This window comes from Abramis brama (genome assembly GCF_963993115.1).
Source record: "Abramis brama genome assembly, chromosome: 11".
In the NCBI taxonomy this organism is placed as follows: Eukaryota; Metazoa; Chordata; class Actinopteri; order Cypriniformes; family Leuciscidae; genus Abramis; species Abramis brama.
Window position 1 is genome coordinate 32,035,408 of NC_139973.1, and position 22,122 is coordinate 32,057,529.

General features: G+C 37.2%; 2 protein-coding genes across 4 annotated transcripts in view; one reads left to right on the top strand and one right to left on the bottom strand.

Annotated features, from left to right (window-relative positions):
• The first annotated feature begins 711 nt into the window (after positions 1-711).
• desmb (desmin b) lies at positions 712-7,304 on the top strand. Its single transcript, XM_084128329.1, has 9 exons — positions 712-1,410; positions 3,180-3,240; positions 3,319-3,414; positions 4,721-4,882; positions 4,956-5,081; positions 5,171-5,391; positions 5,516-5,559; positions 6,539-6,624; positions 6,871-7,304. The coding sequence occupies exons 1-9, from the start codon at positions 746-748 to the stop codon at positions 6,910-6,912; spliced, it is 1,503 nt and encodes a 500-aa protein (XP_083984455.1). The 5' UTR covers positions 712-745; the 3' UTR covers positions 6,913-7,304.
• Positions 7,305-7,399: 95 nt separating this feature from the next.
• Positions 7,400-22,122, bottom strand: part of tmem198ab (transmembrane protein 198ab) — a 36,265-nt gene continuing 21,542 nt past the window's right edge. For all 3 annotated transcript variants that reach the window (XM_084128331.1, XM_084128330.1, XM_084128332.1), the window contains exons 3-6: positions 15,548-15,816; positions 12,369-12,950; positions 10,229-10,431; positions 7,400-9,037 (exon numbers count right to left, since the gene is read on the bottom strand). In XM_084128331.1, coding sequence (XP_083984457.1) covers positions 8,882-9,037; positions 10,229-10,431; positions 12,369-12,950; positions 15,548-15,707 — 1,101 coding nt within the window. In that variant the 5' untranslated portion in view covers positions 15,708-15,816 and the 3' untranslated portion in view covers positions 7,400-8,881. The remainder of the gene's footprint in view (positions 9,038-10,228; positions 10,432-12,368; positions 12,951-15,547; positions 15,817-22,122) is intronic.

Here is a 22,122-nt window from a genome sequence, read left to right on the forward strand (position 1 = left end):
TATTTAGAATTTTTTTTATTAAAAATATTTTCCATTTTCATTTTATTTTTAGTTCAAGTGTTGGTATTTTTGTTATGTGTTTTGTCATTTTTTATTAGTTTTTTATTTTTATTTTAATAGTTTTTAAAAAGTTTTTTAAAATCGAAAATGAGTAATGCTCATTTCAGCATGCAAAATGCTGAAATAATGCTCATTTCAGCGCAACTAACTGAAATTAAATAAATTATTTTTGTGTTTTTTTGTTAAAGTTTATTTTATTTCAAGTAATGGAATTTTTTATGGTTTTATTTTTATTTTAAGTTACCTATAATAACCCTGGCCCATTCAATGAAAGTTAATGGGGTCCAAAACAACAACAGCAAACACCAAGAAATTTCTCAAAATATCTTGTTTTGTATTTCACATAAGATTAGTAAGTGAGTAAATGATGAAACCATTTTCATTTTGGTTGATCTATCCCTTTAATTAGAAAAAAAGAAATAGAAAAAGGTGAAAAACATGTGCTTGTCATTTAATCATTTCCCAAGATTGCAGGTTTGGACCACAACTGTGATGAGGGGCACAGTTGGTTCTCTCTCTCACTTCATACTCAATATTCTTGTTCCAAGAGTTGGGACAGCTGGACAGTACGTGAAAGAGGTATAGAGATAATTAAGGGGTAGGATGGGAGAGTGAGAGTGGGGCTGAAGGAGTTTGGGGTAGTTGGGGAGGGAGGGAGGGGGCAGAAGCCTACAAATAGCCACAGATGATCATGTCATGCGCTCATTCTGTCTCTGTCCTCTCCGGAGGCTGTTTGTATTCATCTGGTCTGTCCTTCTTGTGCTCCAACATGAGCCACTCTTATGCCTCCTCCTCAGCCTCTTCATACCGTCGCATGTTTGGCGGTCCCGGCTACCTGACGCCACCAATGTCCCGTTCTACGTTTGGCCGAGCCTCCACCGGGGGGTCCGGCAACTCTAGGGTCAGCTCCAGAGTCTACGAGCTCTCCAAGACCTCCACTTCTTCTCCTGGATTCTCCAATTATCGAGCCTCCTCCTACAGTATGCCCAACTTATCTGCGGGCTATACCCGTTCCTATGGTGGGATGGGTGAGACGCTGGACTTCAGCCTGGCAGACGCGCTCAACCAGGAGTTTCTCCACACACGCACTAATGAGAAGGCTGAGCTTCAGCACCTGAACGACCGATTTGCCAGCTACATCGAGAAGGTTCGCATGCTGGAGCATCAGAATCAGGGGCTGGTGGTTGAGGTGGAGCGTTTGAGGGGGAGGGAGCCCACGCGCATCGCCGACCTGTACGAGGATGAGATGAGGGAGCTGAGGAGAGAGATCGAAGTGGTGACCAATCACAGATCACGTGTGGAGGTGGAGCGGGACAACTTGGCAGATGACCTGCAAAAACTAAAAAACAGGTAAGATGCATGAATCCTCCACTGGAAAACAAACAAACATCTTAAACCAGCCTAAGTTGGTTTAACAGTCTCCCAGTCTTCAGGCTGGTTTTAGATGGGACATTTCAGCTAGTCAGGCTGTGAGAAACCAGTTGACTGCTCTCAACTGCTCCTGTGAACACGCGTTGGAGATTAATATTTTGTAAATAAAGTGGTAAATTATGTTTTTTTGCAAATAAAGCACTCACTTTGCTTTATTAAATTAAGTTTAAACCACTGGAGTCACATGGATCATGTCTTTACTACATTTCTGGGGCTTGAAAGTGGTGGTTGCGTAGGGTGTCAATGGAGGGTCAGAAAGCTCTCAGATTTCATTAAAAAGATCTTCATTTGTGTTTCGAAGATGAACGAAAGTCTTACGGGGTTGGAATGACATGAGGGTGAGCAATTAATTAATGAATTTTAATTTTTTGGGTGAACTAACCCTTTAAGATTCTTTATGGAGCCACAGATGACAATACAGTAACCATAATTTTTAAGAGTCCAACTAGACCAGCTGAAGACCATCTTAAACCTTCTAAGACCAGTAAACCAGCTTGGGCTGGTTTAAGCATTTAAAAATGGAATAAAAATTATAGTTTCTGTTTGAAAGGATACAGTTGAAAAATTTGCTATTTTGTAAAAAAAAAAACTATATGCAAATGTTATGCATGTGTTCTTTGTGGTAGTGAAGCCACCACACTTCAATCCACACAATCTAGAGTCTTTCAGAGCCAACAGAGAAATGAACATGATCTCTCCCCATCACAAACATCTTATAAACACTCATAAGACAACAGCACACTCTCATAGCAATTGATGATGTTATGTTTAGGGGTGGACCTTCTTTCTGAGTTAAAAAAAAAATTGTACCTGTACAAATCAAGTTCATACGAAATTGATACCTTGTTATGTTTTCTCATGAGATCAGGTTGAAGGTAACATAATCTGAGAGGAATACAAACATCATGTTCACCCATAACACAACATGAAGACTAAATCACAGCAAAAAGAAGATCTTGTGAACTATTTAACAACTGGAGGAAAGAAAAATAACCAGCTGAAATGAAAATGGTTTTATCAATTGAGAATGTCAGTTTATATTTAAACCAATGTATTATTGAGGTTGTAAAGCTTATGCTATATTAAAGCATGCACTTTATCTCATGAAATATCTCTATAAGCTGAGAATGGGAGAAGGGACTTTTCTCCCCTAAAATGACCCTTTTTTTTCCAGAATAAGTATATGTAACTGTTGGAGGGGTTAATATAACAGTCTTCTCAAAATACAAGCAGAATATTTATATAATGGGTTTGATAAATCAGGCCGAGAGACCATGTCACTGGATTGTTCTGATGTGTTCTTTATTTAATGCTGAAAAGAGTTTCAAATAGCCTCTCTCTGCAGTGACCAAGCTAAGAAATAATTTAAACTACTTCATCCGGTCTACCATTTAATTATGAGCTAAATAAAATGCTGTATCAGACCTTGAGAGGTTATTAAAGGCTTAAAGAAACTGCCTTTATAAAGGAAGCTATTGTTCTCTCAAACATGTTGTTTACAATAGCCTAGCTTTAATTCCTATTCAGGAATCAGTCAGCCTAAAAGTGTTGGCCCCACTCCACCTTCCAGCGCGAAGAGCATGTGTGTGAAGTTGTTGTGCACCTTCGGTCTATAAAAGGAAAGGAAAGAGGCTGGTTGTAATAAATATGACATACATAACTCCCATTCCCCCTTTTCTTCTTGCCAGGCTTCAGGAGGAGATTGCACTGAGGGAGGAGGCAGATAATACTCTGTCCGCTTTCAGAGCAGTGAGTCCCCTAAATTGGTTTTATTAATGAACATTAAAATGTGTCATAGATTTATTTTGGTATCACATTGACTCTCAGGACGTGGATGCCGCCACTTTGGCCCGCATGGATCTGGAAAGACGCATAGAGACTCTCCAGGAAGAGATCGCCTTCCTCAAGAAGATCCACGAGGAGGTCAGCACATTTAAAGACTTTTCATTTATTTTGTCTGTGCTAATTTGACTTAGTGGTGCACACACAAACTAATATTGTAGCTTTTTTAGTAACAAACCTTTTTACAACACGTGTTGAGGGATAAAACGTTGTTGTTCGCCACACAAACACAGCCTCCAGGTAAGTCAGCTAAAATATAGCATTCTGTGTCCTCTGTCTCATACAAACTAATCTATATTGTGCTCATTTAAAAAGTAAATGATTCACTGATTTATATGTAGTATTGGAAAGTGAGAAGACAGTCATTTGTCCCATACAAACTGATATTTATCTGTTATTTTTTTGTAGCTCTAAATAAAAGTGTCAGACAGTTCATGCATATGAATCTCTTCAAAACATGATTCACTGATCCATTTAAGTCCTTTTACTTTTTTTGTAGTGCAATATTTGGTTAAATTCTGCTGTTTGTCACTATATTTTTACTGTTCAAAACTTTAGGGTCAGTACGATTTCTTAACGTTTTTGAAAGAAGTCTTTTTTTGTCTCACCAAGGATGGATTTATTTGATCAAAAATACAGTAAAATCAGTAATTTTGTGAAATATTATTACAATTTAAAATACTATTTTAATATTTAAAATGTCCTTTATTACTGTGATGGCCAAGCTGAATTTTCAGCATCGTCACTCCAGTCTTCAGTGTCACATGATCCTTCAGAAATCGTTCTAATATGCTGATTTGGTGCTCAAGAAACATTTCTTATTTTTGTGATATTTTGTCTGAATTTGAAGTTATTTCTTGGAAAAATAAATATTTTGTAACATTATAAATGTCTTTACTGCCACTCGACCAGTTTAATTATAAAAATTATTTCTTTAAAATACTTTTGAAAGGTAGTGCACATTTATTTTGTAGTTTTTTTTATTTGTATTTCATATAAATGTACCTATTTTGTACCAGATAAAGGACCTACATTAAATTACTGTGTCTATGAATGTAGGCCTACTAAAATTTAAATCATCATGATACAATGCGCTTATTGTGTCATGCATGTTTTTACGTTGTTGAGCATATAGCTTTAAATTAGCTTAAAGCTTCATAGTAAAGTAGCTTCCCCAACACTGCTGAGCTGAGTGAATCTCAGAGCTCTATTAGAGCAGCATCTGTTCCTATAAGATACTTTGAAACACAGTATGACAGGCCTCTGCTTCAGGGCCAGGTGTGTGTGGATGTTTGAGTTTAGTCCTGCCAGTATCAACACTGCCGTGCTGCTTTATTAGAACAAGCACAATCACATACACACGAGCCTTTTTTCCCTCTGTGTGTAGGAAATCCGTGAGTTGCAGGCCCAGATGCAAGAGACCCAAGTCCAGATCCAGATGGACATGTCCAAACCAGACCTGACCGCTGCCCTGAGGGACATCCGTGCTCAGTATGAGGGCATCGCTGCAAAGAACATCGCAGAAGCCGAGGACTGGTACAAGTCAAAGGTGAGACAGAAGAAAGAGAGAAGTGAAAGGAAGAACCTGCTGATCTTTGACCTTTGTTTTTTTTCACCATCAGGTGTCAGACCTTAACCAGGCAGTGAGCAAGAACAACGAGGCTCTCAAACAATCCAAGCTGGAGAGCATGGAGTTCAGACACCAGATCCAGTCCTACACCTGCGAGATCGATTCCCTCAAGGGCACTGTGCGTTTGTCTGTTCTATCTGATGTGGATTGCTCTGTTCTTTTGTCTTTCTTCATGCGTCATTCATCTCTTTCTCTCTCACTCTGTAGAACGAGTCTCTCCTGAGGCAGATGAGAGATATGGAGGATCGCCACGGTCGTGAGGCCGGCTCTTTCCAGGACACCATCGCCAGGCTGGAGGCGGAGATCTCTAACATGAAGGATGAGATGGCACGTCACCTGAGAGAATATCAGGACCTGCTCAACATTAAGATGGCCCTGGATGTAGAGATCGCCACCTATAGGAAGCTGCTGGAAGGAGAGGAGAGCAGGTACAAAGGACAGGGAATCAAACAGATGTGTTTTTGTTGTTTTTAACATACTCCATCCTTTCTGTTTATTCTGATGGCTTTTCCTTACTTGTTTTTTCATCATCCTTCCTCTCCCACGTTAAAGGATTGTGATGCCCATGCAGGCGTATTCCACTATAAGCTTTAGAGGTAAGATGAAAACCTTGTTTTAAGTAGAAATGTTTGTATGTGTTTCCTCAGAGGCCACAGGGTGGCGTTGTACCTGACTTAATGCAATTTGTGATGCCTTGTGTATGATTTTCTTTGAAGACTATTTAATTATCGAGTCAATTTAAACAGAAAGTGAGTGTTAAATACAGTTAGTATGATTTAATTTAATGTTAATGTATTTAGAACATTTTTTAAAGAAATAATACTTTTATTCAGATCAAAAATACTTTTATATTACTAAAGAAAGCTTTCAAATAAATGCTGTTCTTATGAACTTTATATTCATTAAAGAATCCTGAAAAAGAGTATCACAGTTTCCACAAAAATATTAATTGCACAACTGTTTTCAACATGCTGGTAACTTTCCATTTGTTAACATTAGTAAACTACATTGGTTAACATGAATAACAATGAAAACTACTTCTAAAGCATTTTTTTAATCTTAGTCAATGTTAATTTTATAATTTACGAATGCTTTATTAAACCTAATGCTGTATCTGTTAATATTATTGAATGGACCTGAGCTATTATGAACTATGAACATTTGTAGGCTATTTTTATTAACTAACGTTAACAAAGATTAATAAATACTGTATCAAATATATAGTTAATGTACTCAACTAATGTTAACTAAAAGGACTTTATTGTGAAGTGATACTGGAACGTTCCTTGAGCAGCAGATCAGTTTATTAGAATGGTTTCTGAAGAATCATGTGACACTGAAAACTGGAATAATGATGCTGATTCAGCCTTGCAATCACAGGAATAAATTAGTTTTAAATATATTTTATAAAAACTTATTTTAAATTTGAATAACACTTAATATTTCCCTCTTTTCTGTATTTTTGATCAAATAAATGAAGCATCGGTGAGCATGAGACCTTTTTCAAAAACATCTTACTAACCCCAAACTTTTGAATTGTAGTGTATATGTGTTTATTAATATCATTTTCAACAGAGACGAGTCCAGAGCAACAGAGAGCATCTGAAATGCACTCAAAGAAAACGGTCCTGATCAAGACCATTGAGACACGTGACGGAGAGGTGTGATGCATGCGCGCACACATTCACACATTTCAGTTCATTCTCCTCATAACATCTTATGCAAAATCAGCTTCACCTTAGGTGCGGTCAAATAGTTTTGTGTTCAAAATAGTCTAATAAAACATCAAAATATTTGATTAAAGTACTTGGATATTGTAAATCATTAAATAAAGTAACATTCATTACAGAAGCTTGCTGACAGGAAGTGATGTCTTTGAATTTAAATGAGTCTACTGCCCCCTATAGGTGGTGAGTGAATCTACACAGCACCAGCAGGACATCATGTAAACCTCTGACGAAGAGCCTCAACTAAAAAACTAAAAAAATATAAAAAAAATAATCAAATCAAGACAAAAATACAACCACTAGGACAGTTATTCATATTCTGTACTTTTTTTTTCTTTACATCCTAAAAGTGATACGAGCACATCTGCATGAGTGGGAGAAGAGAGAGAGATCACTTTCTTTTCAAATCTATATTTTTAATAAAAATTCCAGTATGTCAATTTTGAATGATGTAAGGTAGATTAATCTTTAAATTTCAAATAAAGTAAAAAGAATGAGAGAAATATTAAAGGTGGTGTGAGTGCAGCAAATGAAGAGAGGTGGAAGACGGCAAAATGGAGAAAATTGTGATGGTACCAAGCATTAAAAAAAATAAACTAAAAGATACCTAAACCAACACATTGTATTATGTAATCTTTCTGTTTGTGTGTCTGTTCACCTATACATAGTATAAGAATGCACCTAGACAAATAAATCATCGACCACAAGAGACAGTGAATTCACAAACTTTACTATAATAACCAGGCCCATACAAACACATGCTGTTGTACAGTGTTAAAGAAAAGTTGATGTCAGATTGTCAAAGGTTTCATTGCATGAGGACTTTTAGTCTTTAAGACTACACTCCGTTATCAGAAAGTAAGTAATAAAGAAAACATGACAAACAAATTAACCAAACTAATAAATACCACCATCCATTCACCTGTCGGGACTCAAAATCCCTTGAAAAACAATTAATTCGAATTAAACCAATATCTAATAAATATGAGAGGCCATGTTGAAATGGATATACTAAATGTGCAATATATGTACATAACATAGACTTTTCTGCTTTGCAGAATTTAAGTGAGAGAGAGAGAGACACCATGGCAGAAACTGCTCATTTCAATTATTTGTATGAAGATGAACATGAAAATGCATTGTTAAAAGAAAATCGGGGTGTTTATGTCATGCAGTTTGCCCCAAGGGATTGCGGGGGTCTTTTTAGAAGGATGTTGTCCTCCTGGACACCATAAATGTTCACTTGTATGGCACTGCAAACTAGTTTTATACACAGCAGTAACTGAACAGTCATGGTGACATCCCTTTTGCACTTGCCTCAGAGGGGACATCATCATCATTTTTGCATCATCATTCTCTGTCCTTGTCCTTTGCAGTTCTTCTCCCAATACTCCATGACATTCACGCCGTCCCTGAGTAACGTCTTCACTTTTTTTCCACCATCTTGACTCGTCCTCGTTCGTTTTATCACCAGGTGTTCAGCTCTGCATCCCAGAGTGGACCAGGTGGCTCTGATCAGCAGTAATATGGCTCTTTGCCCTACAGCCTTTCTGAAACAAGGCTAAGGAGTTGCATTCTCCTGAGAGAGTTTCTTACTGGTGTCTCGAAGGCACCCCTGCTCAACAGTATTTGGTACAGTCCTGGGCGGGAATGCGGGATCTCACAGTACAGACACTGACTGGTGGAGTCCACAGACTTTACTATGAGAGGAAGGGCGGCTGACTTCGACGCGAGTCAGCGTTATTGTACAAAGACAAGATTCAGCACCAACTGATGAATTTGTCACAAACAAACGGAAACGCAATATCGTGAAACACTGATGAACGGGCAACACGCTAAATTCACCACACTGACGTTTTTAGAAAATAAATTGACAGAATGGAGCCCAGATAGATTTTTTTTTTTTTTGAACACCTCATAATGGTTTCAATATTAGGTGAACAGAATGCCACATCTCAGGCACATGTTCGGGGAAAGTGTATTAGTGTAATTATGTGTGTGAAAGCAGCTCTTTAATACAACCATGGTCTCAGAAGGATGAGTCCAGTATTATAGTTAGAAGTGCTTTAATTGTTCGGTTCTGAATGGTGAGGAGACCCAAGCCTCTGTGCGTGCGGGACCAAGGGTCAGGTCAGCACCAGATTTGTGTGTGTGTTTGTGTATGTGTTTATTTGTGAACAAGTGAGTGTGGTCAGACCCGAACATGTGGTCCAACCCCAGAAGTGAGAGGGACGGTAGAGCCACAGTCATAGTCCATATCCACACTTGTGTGACCTGAAGCCATCAGCCCGCCCACCGGATAAGCTCGTCCATCCACCTGTCTGTCCCGAAAACTCTGGATGTAGCTCTGCCAGAGAGAAAAAATAAACATAAATAGGCCTATATATCATAGGTATAGATTCAAAATATTACTACATTATACAGTGAACATAAACAGAAGCTCAACTTTACTTAACATTTTGAAGCTTTGGGTGAACAGACCTTTAATGGAGGGACAGAAATCTCATTTCACAAATCAATCTTCATTTGTGTTACAAAGTTAAAGAAAGTCTTATGGATTGGAACGACGTGAGGGTGAGTAACTGATGACTTCATTTTAATGCTTGGGTGAACCCTTTAAAGGAAGACTTATTTCAAAATGTATAACATTACTATTTCCATGAAGATGCGTCGAGCTTGTCACGCGACACCGCGGCCACAATATCGGACAAAATAAAATAAAACGATACACCAGTCATACACTGATGTATCAGTTTTATTTAATTTTTATTTAAAATATTCACAAACTTGTAAACCAGATTGCGAACTATCTGATTTTCTCAAATACATGTAAATAAATGTATTTTGTCTACACACATTTAAGGTCATGCTAATTGACCAGTGCCCTCATGTTAGTTTATGAAGATTTACAACAGATACATTTATTCACTTCTCACTTCTCCCAATTCATGAAAGCAAGTGAAGAAAGTAACTGGGAGAAGAATAAAATAAATGTTATAGTTGCCTCCCCAATGTGTTTGTAACATAAAACACATTGTCAAATTATGTTTGAAAGGGTTCAATTATTTCCCATAGATTTTCTGCTTCAATAGACATCAGTGTGTATTTATATTAATACATATTATATTCTATTAATATAAACTATAAATGTTTTTGCTAGTACATATCTGTAAATGTCCGAAACCTAAAATAAACAAGAAAACACTGAACAGTTGTGATATACGATAAGTCTCTCTCTGGCTTAGCGCCAGTCAAAGCACAAAAGCAGATTTGAATTTAGCAGTTGATCACATGATGCACTGAGAGTTTTAAATACACTGGTGTGATTGTATGCGTCAAAGGCTTAAATAAATTCTCCATCCAGATAATTAGAAAAATTAACCAAGCTACAAAAAAAAATTCCCCAAGGAATTCATTAAGGGGGCATTATGACATTTTTTGACCCCAAGCCCCATTCATTTCGAACACTGCCCTCCAGTATATGTGTATAATTTGTGCAAGTATGCATGTATAGGACGGTGTATGTGTGTGGACTCACAGGAGAAAGTACATCACCATCAAAGCGTCGTATAGGGTTGGGTTTCCTGCGGTAGGCAGGCTCCGGGTGCAGGGCTTTGGCGGCATGTGTGTGTTGTGAGTCCTGCTTCTGCTTCTTTTTTTTCTTCCTGCTGCTTTCCCTCCTCTCCTCCTTCTGACGAATACGCATGAGCTGAACTCGTCGCTGCTGACGACTGATCATCACTGAAAAAGAGAGAAAGAGTGCATTACATAACAGTAACATACATTTTGTATATAATTGGCACAGTTCACTCAAAATTAAAAACTATTTCTACAAACTAATTATTTCTAAACTACTGGTTTCTATACAACTAAAGTGAATGGGAATGAAAATTGTCAAACAAATGAAGCACCACAAAAGTACCATAAATGTAGTAATACAGCACACATGTGGTGTGTCATGTGATGTATTATTCCCAATCCATTCAATAACTTAATGCGATGAACACAGACAGAGTATGTTTACATGCACTGTGTTAGTGGTGTACTATTTTTCCTTTAATTTAATCATCCATTCTTTTCTACAATCATGCACACTCTTTAAAATCCTACACATGTTTGCATGATCAGTCAAATTCTCTGGCACAAACCCAGGTGTAAAACCGTTTTTTCTTAATCCCTTGGCGTAAAAAAAAAGAGTTTGTGTTTACATGATGTTTCAGAAAGTTGCTTTCTGCAAAAACCCTGGAATTTTCTTAAGCGTATAAACTTAGTCACTGAAATTTACGTCTTTATTCACTGATAATCTTTACACAGCATGCTCTGTCATGAGAAACATAGCGAAAATTATCAACATATAGCACAAAAGTTGTATAGAATAGGGCTGCATGATTTGGGGGGGGGGGGACTAATTGCAATTTTTCTGATAAAACTTTTTATTGCGAAGAGCTCCAGGATACAATAGTATATTACTATTGTAATAATACTATTTAACTATAAAATAAAAATAGAGTATTTAAGAAAAAATACCATTATGATTATTCATTTTTATTTTCCAGTACAACTGTAAAATTACAATTCTAATATTTATTTCTTCCAAATCAAGCTTTTATTTTGGCTGAAAACTGCAGGGAGCTCTTAAATTCGCAATGAAATAAATGTAAGTAGAGACAGCTCTTTTCTTCCATATTGTGACATTGTACATCTGAGTAAAACAGATTACTGACAAAGAAAAAAATGCAGGCTGTGACTTGGTTCTGTGCATTGATTGTTCATTTGATTTTTAGGTCAACAATTTTTTTGAAGACTTTAAAGCTTTTAGGTTATGATAACAGGGCAACTTTTTGAGCAATGTTGCTGGGCAATCTTGCCGAGCGATTGTTGATTGGGCACTTTCCCATTGAAAATGGGCAATACATTTCTATCTGGATAATTTAGTTTGGTCGTGGGCCCTGTGTCTCATCTGGTTGCCCGTTGATGGCAACATTGCTGCCCTGTGTATCATCACCTTTTCTCTTTATAAATGCTTTTGAACTGCTTGGAGACACTGAAAACACCGTATCATGAGCTGCACATGTGGAAATGAAAACAGTGCCGCTTTTTGCTATCAAACTCGCTGTGCATATGTTTTTTATTTAATAAAATCGTAGCCTTTGCTATTGATAATCACACTAAGCAATATTTCAATTTAATTTTGATTAATCATTCAGCCCTAGTATAAACTACTTTTATGGTCTTTTATTTTTGGAGTTAGACAGCATCTGTGCCTATTCACTTTCAAAAGAGCACTCTGCACGTTCTGCCAAACATCTCCTCATGTTCCATGGAAGAAAGAAAATCATGCAGTTTTGGAATGACATGAGGGTGAAATAATGCCAAAGCATTCATGTAAACTCACTCTTTAAGAAATTTGACATTAAAAACCATTCAATGGACACACACTTGGAATGGAAACTGCCTTGGAGAGACAGAGAGAACCTCTCCATGACCTGATGCTCTGCTCTGCATGATTGTTTCTGTGATCATTAGTCACACGGGCCTGAGAGCACGCCGACAGACAGGAACCATCTGCCGTGCTGCACACACATTCATACAAACCTTCTCTCCCTCTCCGGTAGAGTAAATCTACAAGAACAGTGTGTCACATACTCCAAACAACACTCTGTCTCTCCCTGACTCACCCTTCGTGTGGGAGTAGCCCTCTGCCGTCACTCTCCACTGCACCAAAACACCCAGCAAGGCGAGAGCAGGCCAGGCTCCCAGGACCACCCACGTAGTCCAGCACACCGGCTCCCGGGGGCCCGTTTTCACCCGATCGTAAATGTACCTCACAAGTCCAAAGAGCTCCACGAAATAATCAGTGGCCACGACGATCACTGCAGCCCCGAACACGGCTGTGGAGAGTGTGGTGAAGCATCTCTGCCACTGCAGGGTGAGGACGGCGAACAGCATGCCCAGCCCCAGCAGCACGCCCAGGGGCACCCACACTGACCGCGGGGGGTTGGATGACAGCTCCTCCATGCCTATCAGGGTCCCGATGCCTACCAGCAGGCCCAGGAGCAGCCCCACCATAAAAAGCCCAACGCTCCGCACCAGCATGGTCACCAGGCCGCACAGGGTGCCGATGCCCAGCCCGATGCCCACGCTGGCCTCAATGCTCAGCTGCGTGTCTAATATTCGCTCCTTGTAACAGAGCAGGAAGATGATCACAGAACCGAACATCAGACCCGTGAGGAAGAGTACAGCCTTAAAACAGCGGTAACCTGCAAAAGGGAAAGAGAACTGGGGGTGAGAGTTGAATGAGTGAACAAATGTGCGAAAGAATGAAGGAGGGAGAAGAGAAAGACATCCGAGGTGGATGAATACTGAAAGTTTGTACATACAGAGTGACTGATTTCACAGCTCAAGAATAGCAGTTTATTAGCAGCTCAACACTTTCTATAGTTGTAAGTGAGAAAAAAAGAAGAAGAAAAAAAAAACCTAAAACAAAACAAAATGACTTTAAAGTTGAAGCCCTCAGGATTATACCTTTCATGTGTAATACTAAAAAATAACAGGGTTTTAAATAAAAATAAAATCATTAAAAAGCTACAACATTAAATGCTACAAGTGAATTTAGGCATCACATTACAATGTACATTATGAAAATAGATCTGCACATTTCATTGGGTCATTACGTGTCAACTCCCGGTCCCCGGCTAAAAAAAAAATATTTATTTTTTTACTGATGAAAGAAATACATGAATGAAGACAGACAGACATAATATTGTTTTGATAGAGGGAAACACAAAACATCTCTAGTTTCAGTATTATTTCACACACACTTGCCGAAAAGCTGAAAAGTTACCCACATTTGGTTTTTGAACATTAAAAATGGGTAACATTCAACAATTTGAACATGCACTGAATTCATTTTAAACTTATTTTTAGTTAATTTTTTTTCTATTTCAGTTTAAATATATTGAGAAGATTCCAATATATTCAAGTCTGTGATTTTGAGTAAGGGAAAATACCTGTTTGTATTTGACATTCAGTTATGCTGTACAATTAAAAGACTGCCTGCAACTAGCACGGCACAAGTAGAAAAATAGCTTACTTGTTAATGCACTGGTATTAGCAAAGCTATTGCTCATTGGATGTAGAATCATGCAGCATAGTTTTTGTACATGCAGCCATCCACAACCTAACCATAAGCTCTGCACAACTTTTCTGCACAATGTTAACCATAAAAACTTCAACATAACAGAAACTCTTAAATGTCAAACATAACTGAACATTAAACATTAACAGGTCTTTCCCTTCACTCCAAAATACATTAAATAACACTTAATTTAAACATTTACTCTCCAGATCCAGCCATATCCAAAGCATGCTGGGAAATATAATTCCTAAGCCCAGTTTTAGTTAATACAACAAAAATCTTTCATGTAATCCCAACACAAATGGTAAAAGTAAACTTAAATTCTAAATATATTTAAGTGGATTGAAGTTGAACACAATGAAATTAAGTTAGGACAAAATGTATAGCAATTGTGTTGCTTTAGCTCATTTTAATTAATTAATTTAAACAAGCACCACAAATCTTATTTTTTTCAGCGTGGAACCACATTGAGATCCCCATGTCTCTGGGATTAAACCTAACAGGACCTTAAAAATTAACATTACAAAAGAAACATTTATTAAGAACCAGAATCTAGAAGGATATTAAGATATCTTTAATACTTTTAGAGTTACAGGCACACAGTCCTTTGGAAAAGAATATATGTGGCACTCGGGTATGTTCAATGCAATTGTTTTGATAGGAAAAACAAGATACATTTCTAGTTTCAACGTTATTTGTTCCTCAACTGTTCCTCTTTGAAAGAAAAATAAAATAAAATAGCGGTACTTTTAAATAGTGGATTATTCAGTAAATATACATCCATGACATTTAATATTTTATCTTTCATCACTATTTATGTTTGTCTTGCTTACACTTTTTTTTTTACAAAATAAAAAAATGAGGCGGGGAAGTTTCTCAAAATTGGTTGATTTAACAAGAACGACCCACCTTAAGTTTATTCAGAGGAATAAAATATGCTCAAATTTGGTGTAGATGTTATTTATACAGATAACTTACTGTACATTAAATGCACATATGCAAATATATCAGTTTTCACTCTATAAACTGTCTGATTAAGATGATATTTAAATGCATAGTTTTACAATCAAAGCTCAGTAGTTTTAATTGTGGACGTTTTTAGAATTATTCTAAAAGGCTTTTTACTTTATTAAAAAAGTATGTACTATCAATCAGATAACAGAAGGTACATTGTAAATTGTGTGCACACTGGTTTTTCAGAAAAGTTTATTTTCATAACAATGCTATTACATTGTTAATTTCTTCACAATGATATTGTTTGCATTTCTCATGCAATGTGGGTAGCCATTCAAAATAGAGAAGGCTTAAAGGTACGGTGTCAAAAACATCCATTAAATTCTATATGACAGCTGTTGACTAACAACATAAGTGGATTGAATGGTACAAAAAAGTAGAATATGTTCCCTTTAAATCTGTAGCCATCTCAAGAAGAATGCAGTACAGTTATACAAGCTATGACCTTATTTAGAACCTCATCAATATTGAAAAGAGGGCAAAAAACAACTCAGAACAAGAGAACATGGGTTTGACACAGAAACAGAATAAAAATTGAAAACCACCACCACCATTAGGGACATTATAATAGGGACAGACTGCAAGCATGAGATCATGTGCCATCTACAGATTGTTAACTGTAATAAAATTATTAACATTGTATCTTGGTAACACATACAAATATCGTGTCTTGGTAATGCACATAAACATGAAGACTCAACTCACCAAAGAAGCAATAGATGATTCCGAAGAGACAGCACATAGAGCAGACCACCGAAGGGACCACCTCATAACGTCGTCCCACTCCATCGCTACAAGGCTCTGGTCCAGCTTCTCTTGAGGGAGGGGCCAGCTTAAAGGCTAGGGTCTGCAAGGTGGACGTCATGGTGACCGTAGTGCACTGGACGGAGCGAACAGGTTGTAGGGAAGGGGTGACTGAGGGAAGGGGAAAGGGCTGGGAAATCAGGGTACACCACGTGTCCACATGAATCTACCTGTAAGAGAGAGAAAAATCTATGCGTTAGAAGATTGGAAGACTAGAAGTTGCATAAACCAACATGGAATTAGTAGGAAAATCTAACCAAGTCAAGTCAAATATATTCGTATAGCAGTTTTCACAATACACAGTTTCAAAGCATCTTGACAGAAAATCATGATGTTAATGTTTATGAGTCAGGTGATAATATAGTTTACATTTTTCTATGATATAACAATCAAACAGTTGAAATATGCCAGATATAACATATTTCGCTCTATGCGAGTATACTGTATGTATGCATATAAAGTTGGACATGCTTATATATCCAACTTTATATAAAGAGTTGTTATATAAGAGTAATAAGTTACATTTTGCACAAAAACATCAGGCAGTTGAGATTTTCAATATAGCGCATATGGCTTTACTGTACGTGAGTGTACTGTATGCATGCGGAATGCGGATAAGGTTGGATATAATAACTTTATATATGGAGCTGTGCAATAATAGTTTACATTTTGCGAAGACAAACAATCACGCAGCCAATATTTGCTATACAGTATATTTCTTTACATGGGAATACTGTATGTGCAGGTAAAGTAGGATAAACTATTTATCCCACAATTAATATAATGCTGGGTGATAATATACTGTGTAGTAAGTGTACATTTTTCAACAATATAACAATCAGTTGAGATTTGCTCTATAGAACCTATAAAATCGAACCTAAAAAAAATCCCTTGTAGTTACCTAGGCCTATATTTATTATGTTTATTAGAGTTTTCAAGTTTTAAAGGTTCCGAATTACACTGACTCTTTCTCTGTCCTGCCCCTTTAGTTTTACCTTTTCCCCTGTGTCTGGCTGTTTGGAAAAGATTTTGGAAAATGTAAGGCTAATTTTATGAAATTTACTTCCACGACACTACTGGTATGTAGGCCATTACTCACTCACAGATATTGCCGTTTCATTTATTCTCTGCTTTACTTCACTCTTCTTAATTCTCTCCCTTTCTTTTTTTTCTTTTTATTGAATTTTCAAAATTACAGAATTCAATATCAAGTTCTTGACACATTTCTTTTACACATTTTCACATTTTGTAAGTATAACTTGAAACACAACAATAATTTAACAATTTAAATAAAAAGAAACAAAAAATAAAGGGCATCACAATGTTAAATTCATTTAGCAGAGATATAGATCTTTGGGCTTTTTTTAAAAAACTTTACAGATTCTAAATACATTTTAAAAGGCTGCTTTAAAATGAGCAAACTTGGGTTTTGAGTTACTCCATTTAGTTTGATGAATATAACATTTTCATAATAACAAAAACAAATCGATAACATATTTTTCTTTTGGAAAAGTCATATTCATTTGTATGAAGTAAGACGGATGACAAATTTAAGACTAAGTTGCAGTTCATTTTAACACCTAGAAATTGAGACATCTCATACCAAAAGATTGATGAACAGGGACATTAAAAAAATAAGTGCACAATAGACTTTCTTTCACAATTACAAAAACAGCAATTGTAATCAATATCCAGATGAAAACGCTCTAATGTGTCTTTCACAGGATATATTCTGTGAGCAATATTAAATGACACTTCTTTGGTTTTATTTGTTACACAATACCGACTAAGAACTCTCCAAATTAACCCAAACAAATTTAGATGGAGGAGAAGAGATATTAACAAAAAGAGATCTAATCGATTGGTTACTGCATTTATCATTAATTAAATCAAGTTTATCTAGAAACAAATGTTTGGAAAGTGTACTTCCTACAGTGTTACACCAATTGCCATGATTTCTGAATAGAGATACAATTTTGGCAGAAATAGAATTCATGACAATACAATATTCTTTAACAGAAATATGACACTTAAATTTCAGACATAGTTCAGTAATACTCAAAAAAATGACCATCAGAATTCAACAAATGACCAACTAATAATATATCAGACTCAAACCAATGTCTAAAAAATAAAGTTTTTCTTTGGTGTGTGATATACTTATTCCAAATAAAAAAGGAGTGAGGATAGAAGTTATGTTTAAAAGCCAAACACCATGTCAAAAGTACTTGCTTGTGAAAATTAGATAAACAAAGAGGTATTTTGTTAATATCAAAACTGCATCTAAGGAAAAAAAATTATACCACCAAGTTGATTAATAATTAGCTTAAATGGTTAGGGAAAATATTCCACATAGAGCAATTATTTTTAATAAAACATTTTAGGCAATTTATTTTAAAAGTGCTATTCAAAGTTGTAAAATCCACAACATTCAAACCACTCTGATCATATGGATTGCATAATATATTTTTCTTTAAATAATGAGGTTTGTTTTTCCAAACAAAATCAAATAACAACTTGTCAAACTCTTTGGTAAATGTCTTGGGTACAAATAGAGCTTGGGAGATATACGTAGACCTTGACAAACCTTCAGATTTAGACAATAAGACACAACCATAAATGGATAAATCTCTCTGCAACCAAAAGTCAAACTTTCTTTTTGTACGGTTGATAATCGGATTAAAGTTAAGAGAAGCACGATATGATTCATCTTTACAAAGTTTTACACCAAGATATGAGACTACCTCCTTAACAGGGACTCCATCAATTCCTTCAAGGTTAACACTCCTAAGTGGAAATATCTCACATTTGCTTGTTCAGTCATGCCCTTCTCTGTCACATAGGCCTAAGTTAGTTGTGGTTCCTTTTGTGCTTAACGATGCCTAATAAGTTTAACTGTTCTGCCGACAGGTCTTCTTTAAATTATCACAATCTAATCAATGGACAATTCTTCTCTGACAGTTGTGTGATTGTTCTGGCACTGTTTACTACAGAATAGTGGTCGACCGATATTTGACATTTTTATTAATCGGTTCTTAAATATGTTTTTCTGTTTGGCGATGTATTGGAGGCGGGGCTTTTATTTTGACGGCACGCTAGACTTTTAAGGCTACGTTCACACTGTCAATTTTTGGGATTGACAACCGCATTTACTTACAGGCGTGTGAGTCTCGAAATGTCCCGTTCACACAGCAAATTACAGCAGCGTCTTGAATAACGTTAACTTACTGTCTCTGTACGAACGTGCAACGACTAGAGTCAAGCCCCAGTAACCATAGCGACAGTGACCGAAGTAATATCAAAGATGGCGACGTCCATAAAACTGAAAAAGTCTTATCACTTTTGACACGACAAGAGTCCAATTGACCCGCGAGTTCCGTCAAATTTTCAATAACCGACAGAAGCTTCAACGTAATCACTCGCGTTTCACGTCCTTTACAGCGTCTCACGCATAGAACACAAAACTGACGGGAGCCGCTCCGGTGGAGAAAAGACTGAATCTAAAACCTTCAGATGACACACACGGCTCATATCTCCGTCGCTGTAAGTTACCGAAAGCAAAACCACAAACAAAACCCCTTAGCAGAGCGACTCTCTGGCAGTGTATGACGTGACAGAAAACTATTTGTCCGGTGCGGTTCCGTTCACACAGCGCGGGTTTTCCGAGAATGCGTTGTGACTCGTGAGTCCTGAAATTTTTGGGTGCGAGTTCGGTTGTCACTCCCGTAATTAAATAACAGCACTGTATGTGAACGTAACTACACACACACAGGCTTTATATCGGCCATTGGCCAACCTTCTCTTAGATATCGGCATCGGCCATCAAAAAAACAATATTGGTTGACCACTAGGCTACTACACAACTCTTAAGTTTCTCTAATTCTAGTTCCTGATTCTTTATCCAACACTCTTTGACACTGTAGAAAAAGTAATAATGTGTCAGAACTGCTGACCAGCAGTGATTGGAACAACTAAGTGGTTGTACTAAGCCATTTGTTTCAATGAAATGAACTGGTTTGTTGCTACCATGATTCATTTTAACAACATGGTTTTAACAACCCTTAAAGGGGACATAACACACACAGTTTCTGCCAATCTATAGTATTGCATCTTTCAGATCTCAGAGGAGTCTTTAGTTTTATCAGATCTATAAAAGAGATACAGCTGTAACGCTTCTTTCCGAAAACAGACGAAAAACTTTGGCCATGTTTAGCAGGAGAATCCAACTGTTTAACAATGCAAATAAGTCAGAATGCATGAAATAGCAATAGCGTGTGCAGCACAGCAAAAATAGACTCTGTGTGGAAACTATCGCTGCACTGCTGTATACGCACCGCTCCTGGAACGCATTGCCGGATCGCATCCGCAGTGTGAAAAATATGCACTGCAAACGGAGTATGTGTGAAACAGGTATTAGACATCCCCTTTACGAATCTAAAATACTTTGCATTTGCAATAAACAATACTAAAATTAATTTGATGTCTCTTAGCTCAAAGGTTATTGCATGTTTTAAAGTGCCCTTATAATGGATTTTTGAAAATGACCTTTCATGTAGTGTGCAACATAGCTCTGAATGAAAACATCCTGTAAAGTTTTAAATCTGAAAGTGCGCCGTACATAAAGTTATTGTCTCTCAAAAGTAAGATTCGACTCTGAGTCAATGAAATGAATTGTTTTTCAAACGAGTCATAAGCCGTTTCGTTGTGACATCAAGACGAAACATTAGCATATTGCCTGCCCACTTACTGCGCGTGCAGACACCAGATTCCTGTGGATACTGGATAGCATCATGTCGAGAAGACACTGTGCTCTACAATGTGAAGGTAAAGCCAGTTTTTTTTCACTTCCCAAGGACAAGCATGTGAAGATTCAGTGGTTAAAATTCATCTTTACCACAATACCACAGCAGTATAATCCTAAACTTTTGCTGTGTTCCCTTCATATTACTGACGATTGCTTCTCAAATCTCGGAGTTCAATGCAGTATTCGCAAAACGCTTGCTCTTGAGAGACGGGTCAGTACCCAGTTAATTTGGACTAACTTGCTCCTCAAAATCGCAACCTGTAAGTATGACTAATTATTGATGTATAGTTTTTTTAGATTGATATGGTAAAATCAACATCATTGTCTGTTACTGTCTTTAGTTTACTGTGTAAAATCGCTGAGCTTGCAGGACAGGGCTAACGTTCAGTTATGGCAATGGGCGTTTTTGTTTGACGAGCGCTGTACGCGGTAGAACAATCACAACAGACTGAGCTGTCTGGCCAATCAGAGCAGAGTAGCTCGCGGAAAGGAGGGATTTAGAGACTGATTCATCCGATGAGTCGTTTGAGAATCATTGAAAAATGTGATGTGCAAATGTGTATTATGAGAAAATGAAACCTTTGATGCATGTAATGAAATTACCTTTGATGCATGTAAACCTGTTGTAGGAGACTACAAAACAACATTAGGAAACATTAAAATAGCATAATAGGTGCACTAGGGATAGGGATAAAAAGCTATTTAAACCAACTTGTGCATACATGTTTTGTTTGGATAAAAAGACATAAAATCAGGTCATAAACATATTTCCAGCATGTTTTAGCTGTACTATTACTGCTTTTCAACCAAAGTAACTGTTGTTACGTCCCTTTTGGTTTGTTTATGTGTTTTATGCTGTTGTGGGAGGTGTTTGTTTTTATCCAGGAAGAAGACCGAACTGGTTCCTGCAGTCTGATTGGTGCCACGCCCTGATTGATCAGCTGATACCTGGACGTGTTTAAAAGCCAGGGGGGCAATCATTCGGAAAAAACTGAAGGCGGAGCGCCGCCATTGATTAGCAGACCATCACCTGCTGTTGGCATTCCATTGACTCCCATTCATTTTGGCGTTAATTTGACAGCGAATAACTTTACATCTGAGGCGTTTAAAGACTAAATTTTTCCATTATTTATTTCTAAAGAAACACGAAAATGTATAAAAGGCTCCATTACCTTGTATCTTACGTTATGGCCCCGTAGAAGCAGTTTTTGTAAAAATAGGCTAACGATTGCGTCATAACCACGCGACTCTCTGTCGCACAGTAGAGAGATTACCGTATGGACAGGAGGGGACGTGGGGGCAAAATAATTTATCAGAAATTATAATTTATCAGAATACTTAGCAAAAGTTTCTCCTGCTCCTAGCTCATGGACAGCTCCTATTCACACTCTCCGTTTCTGCATGTTTCAGAAGGGAATGATTCAGATTTCTCTTGGCACAGCTACTAGAAGACAGACGGGTTGCTCACGTCACATCTACGTAGTCAAGCTCAGTTTGAGTCTGCGCAGTACGCTCAGCCATCAGGAAGTGAGTGCTTCTAATTGACTTCACTTTTCTCCGTTGAATTCAATGGGGTCGCTGTGTCCATTTATTTTACTATCTATGATAAAAGCCTCCTTCGTCACTGCTTTCATTAGCCTTGTGCTCACTCGCTACACTTGTCTTGCCTGAC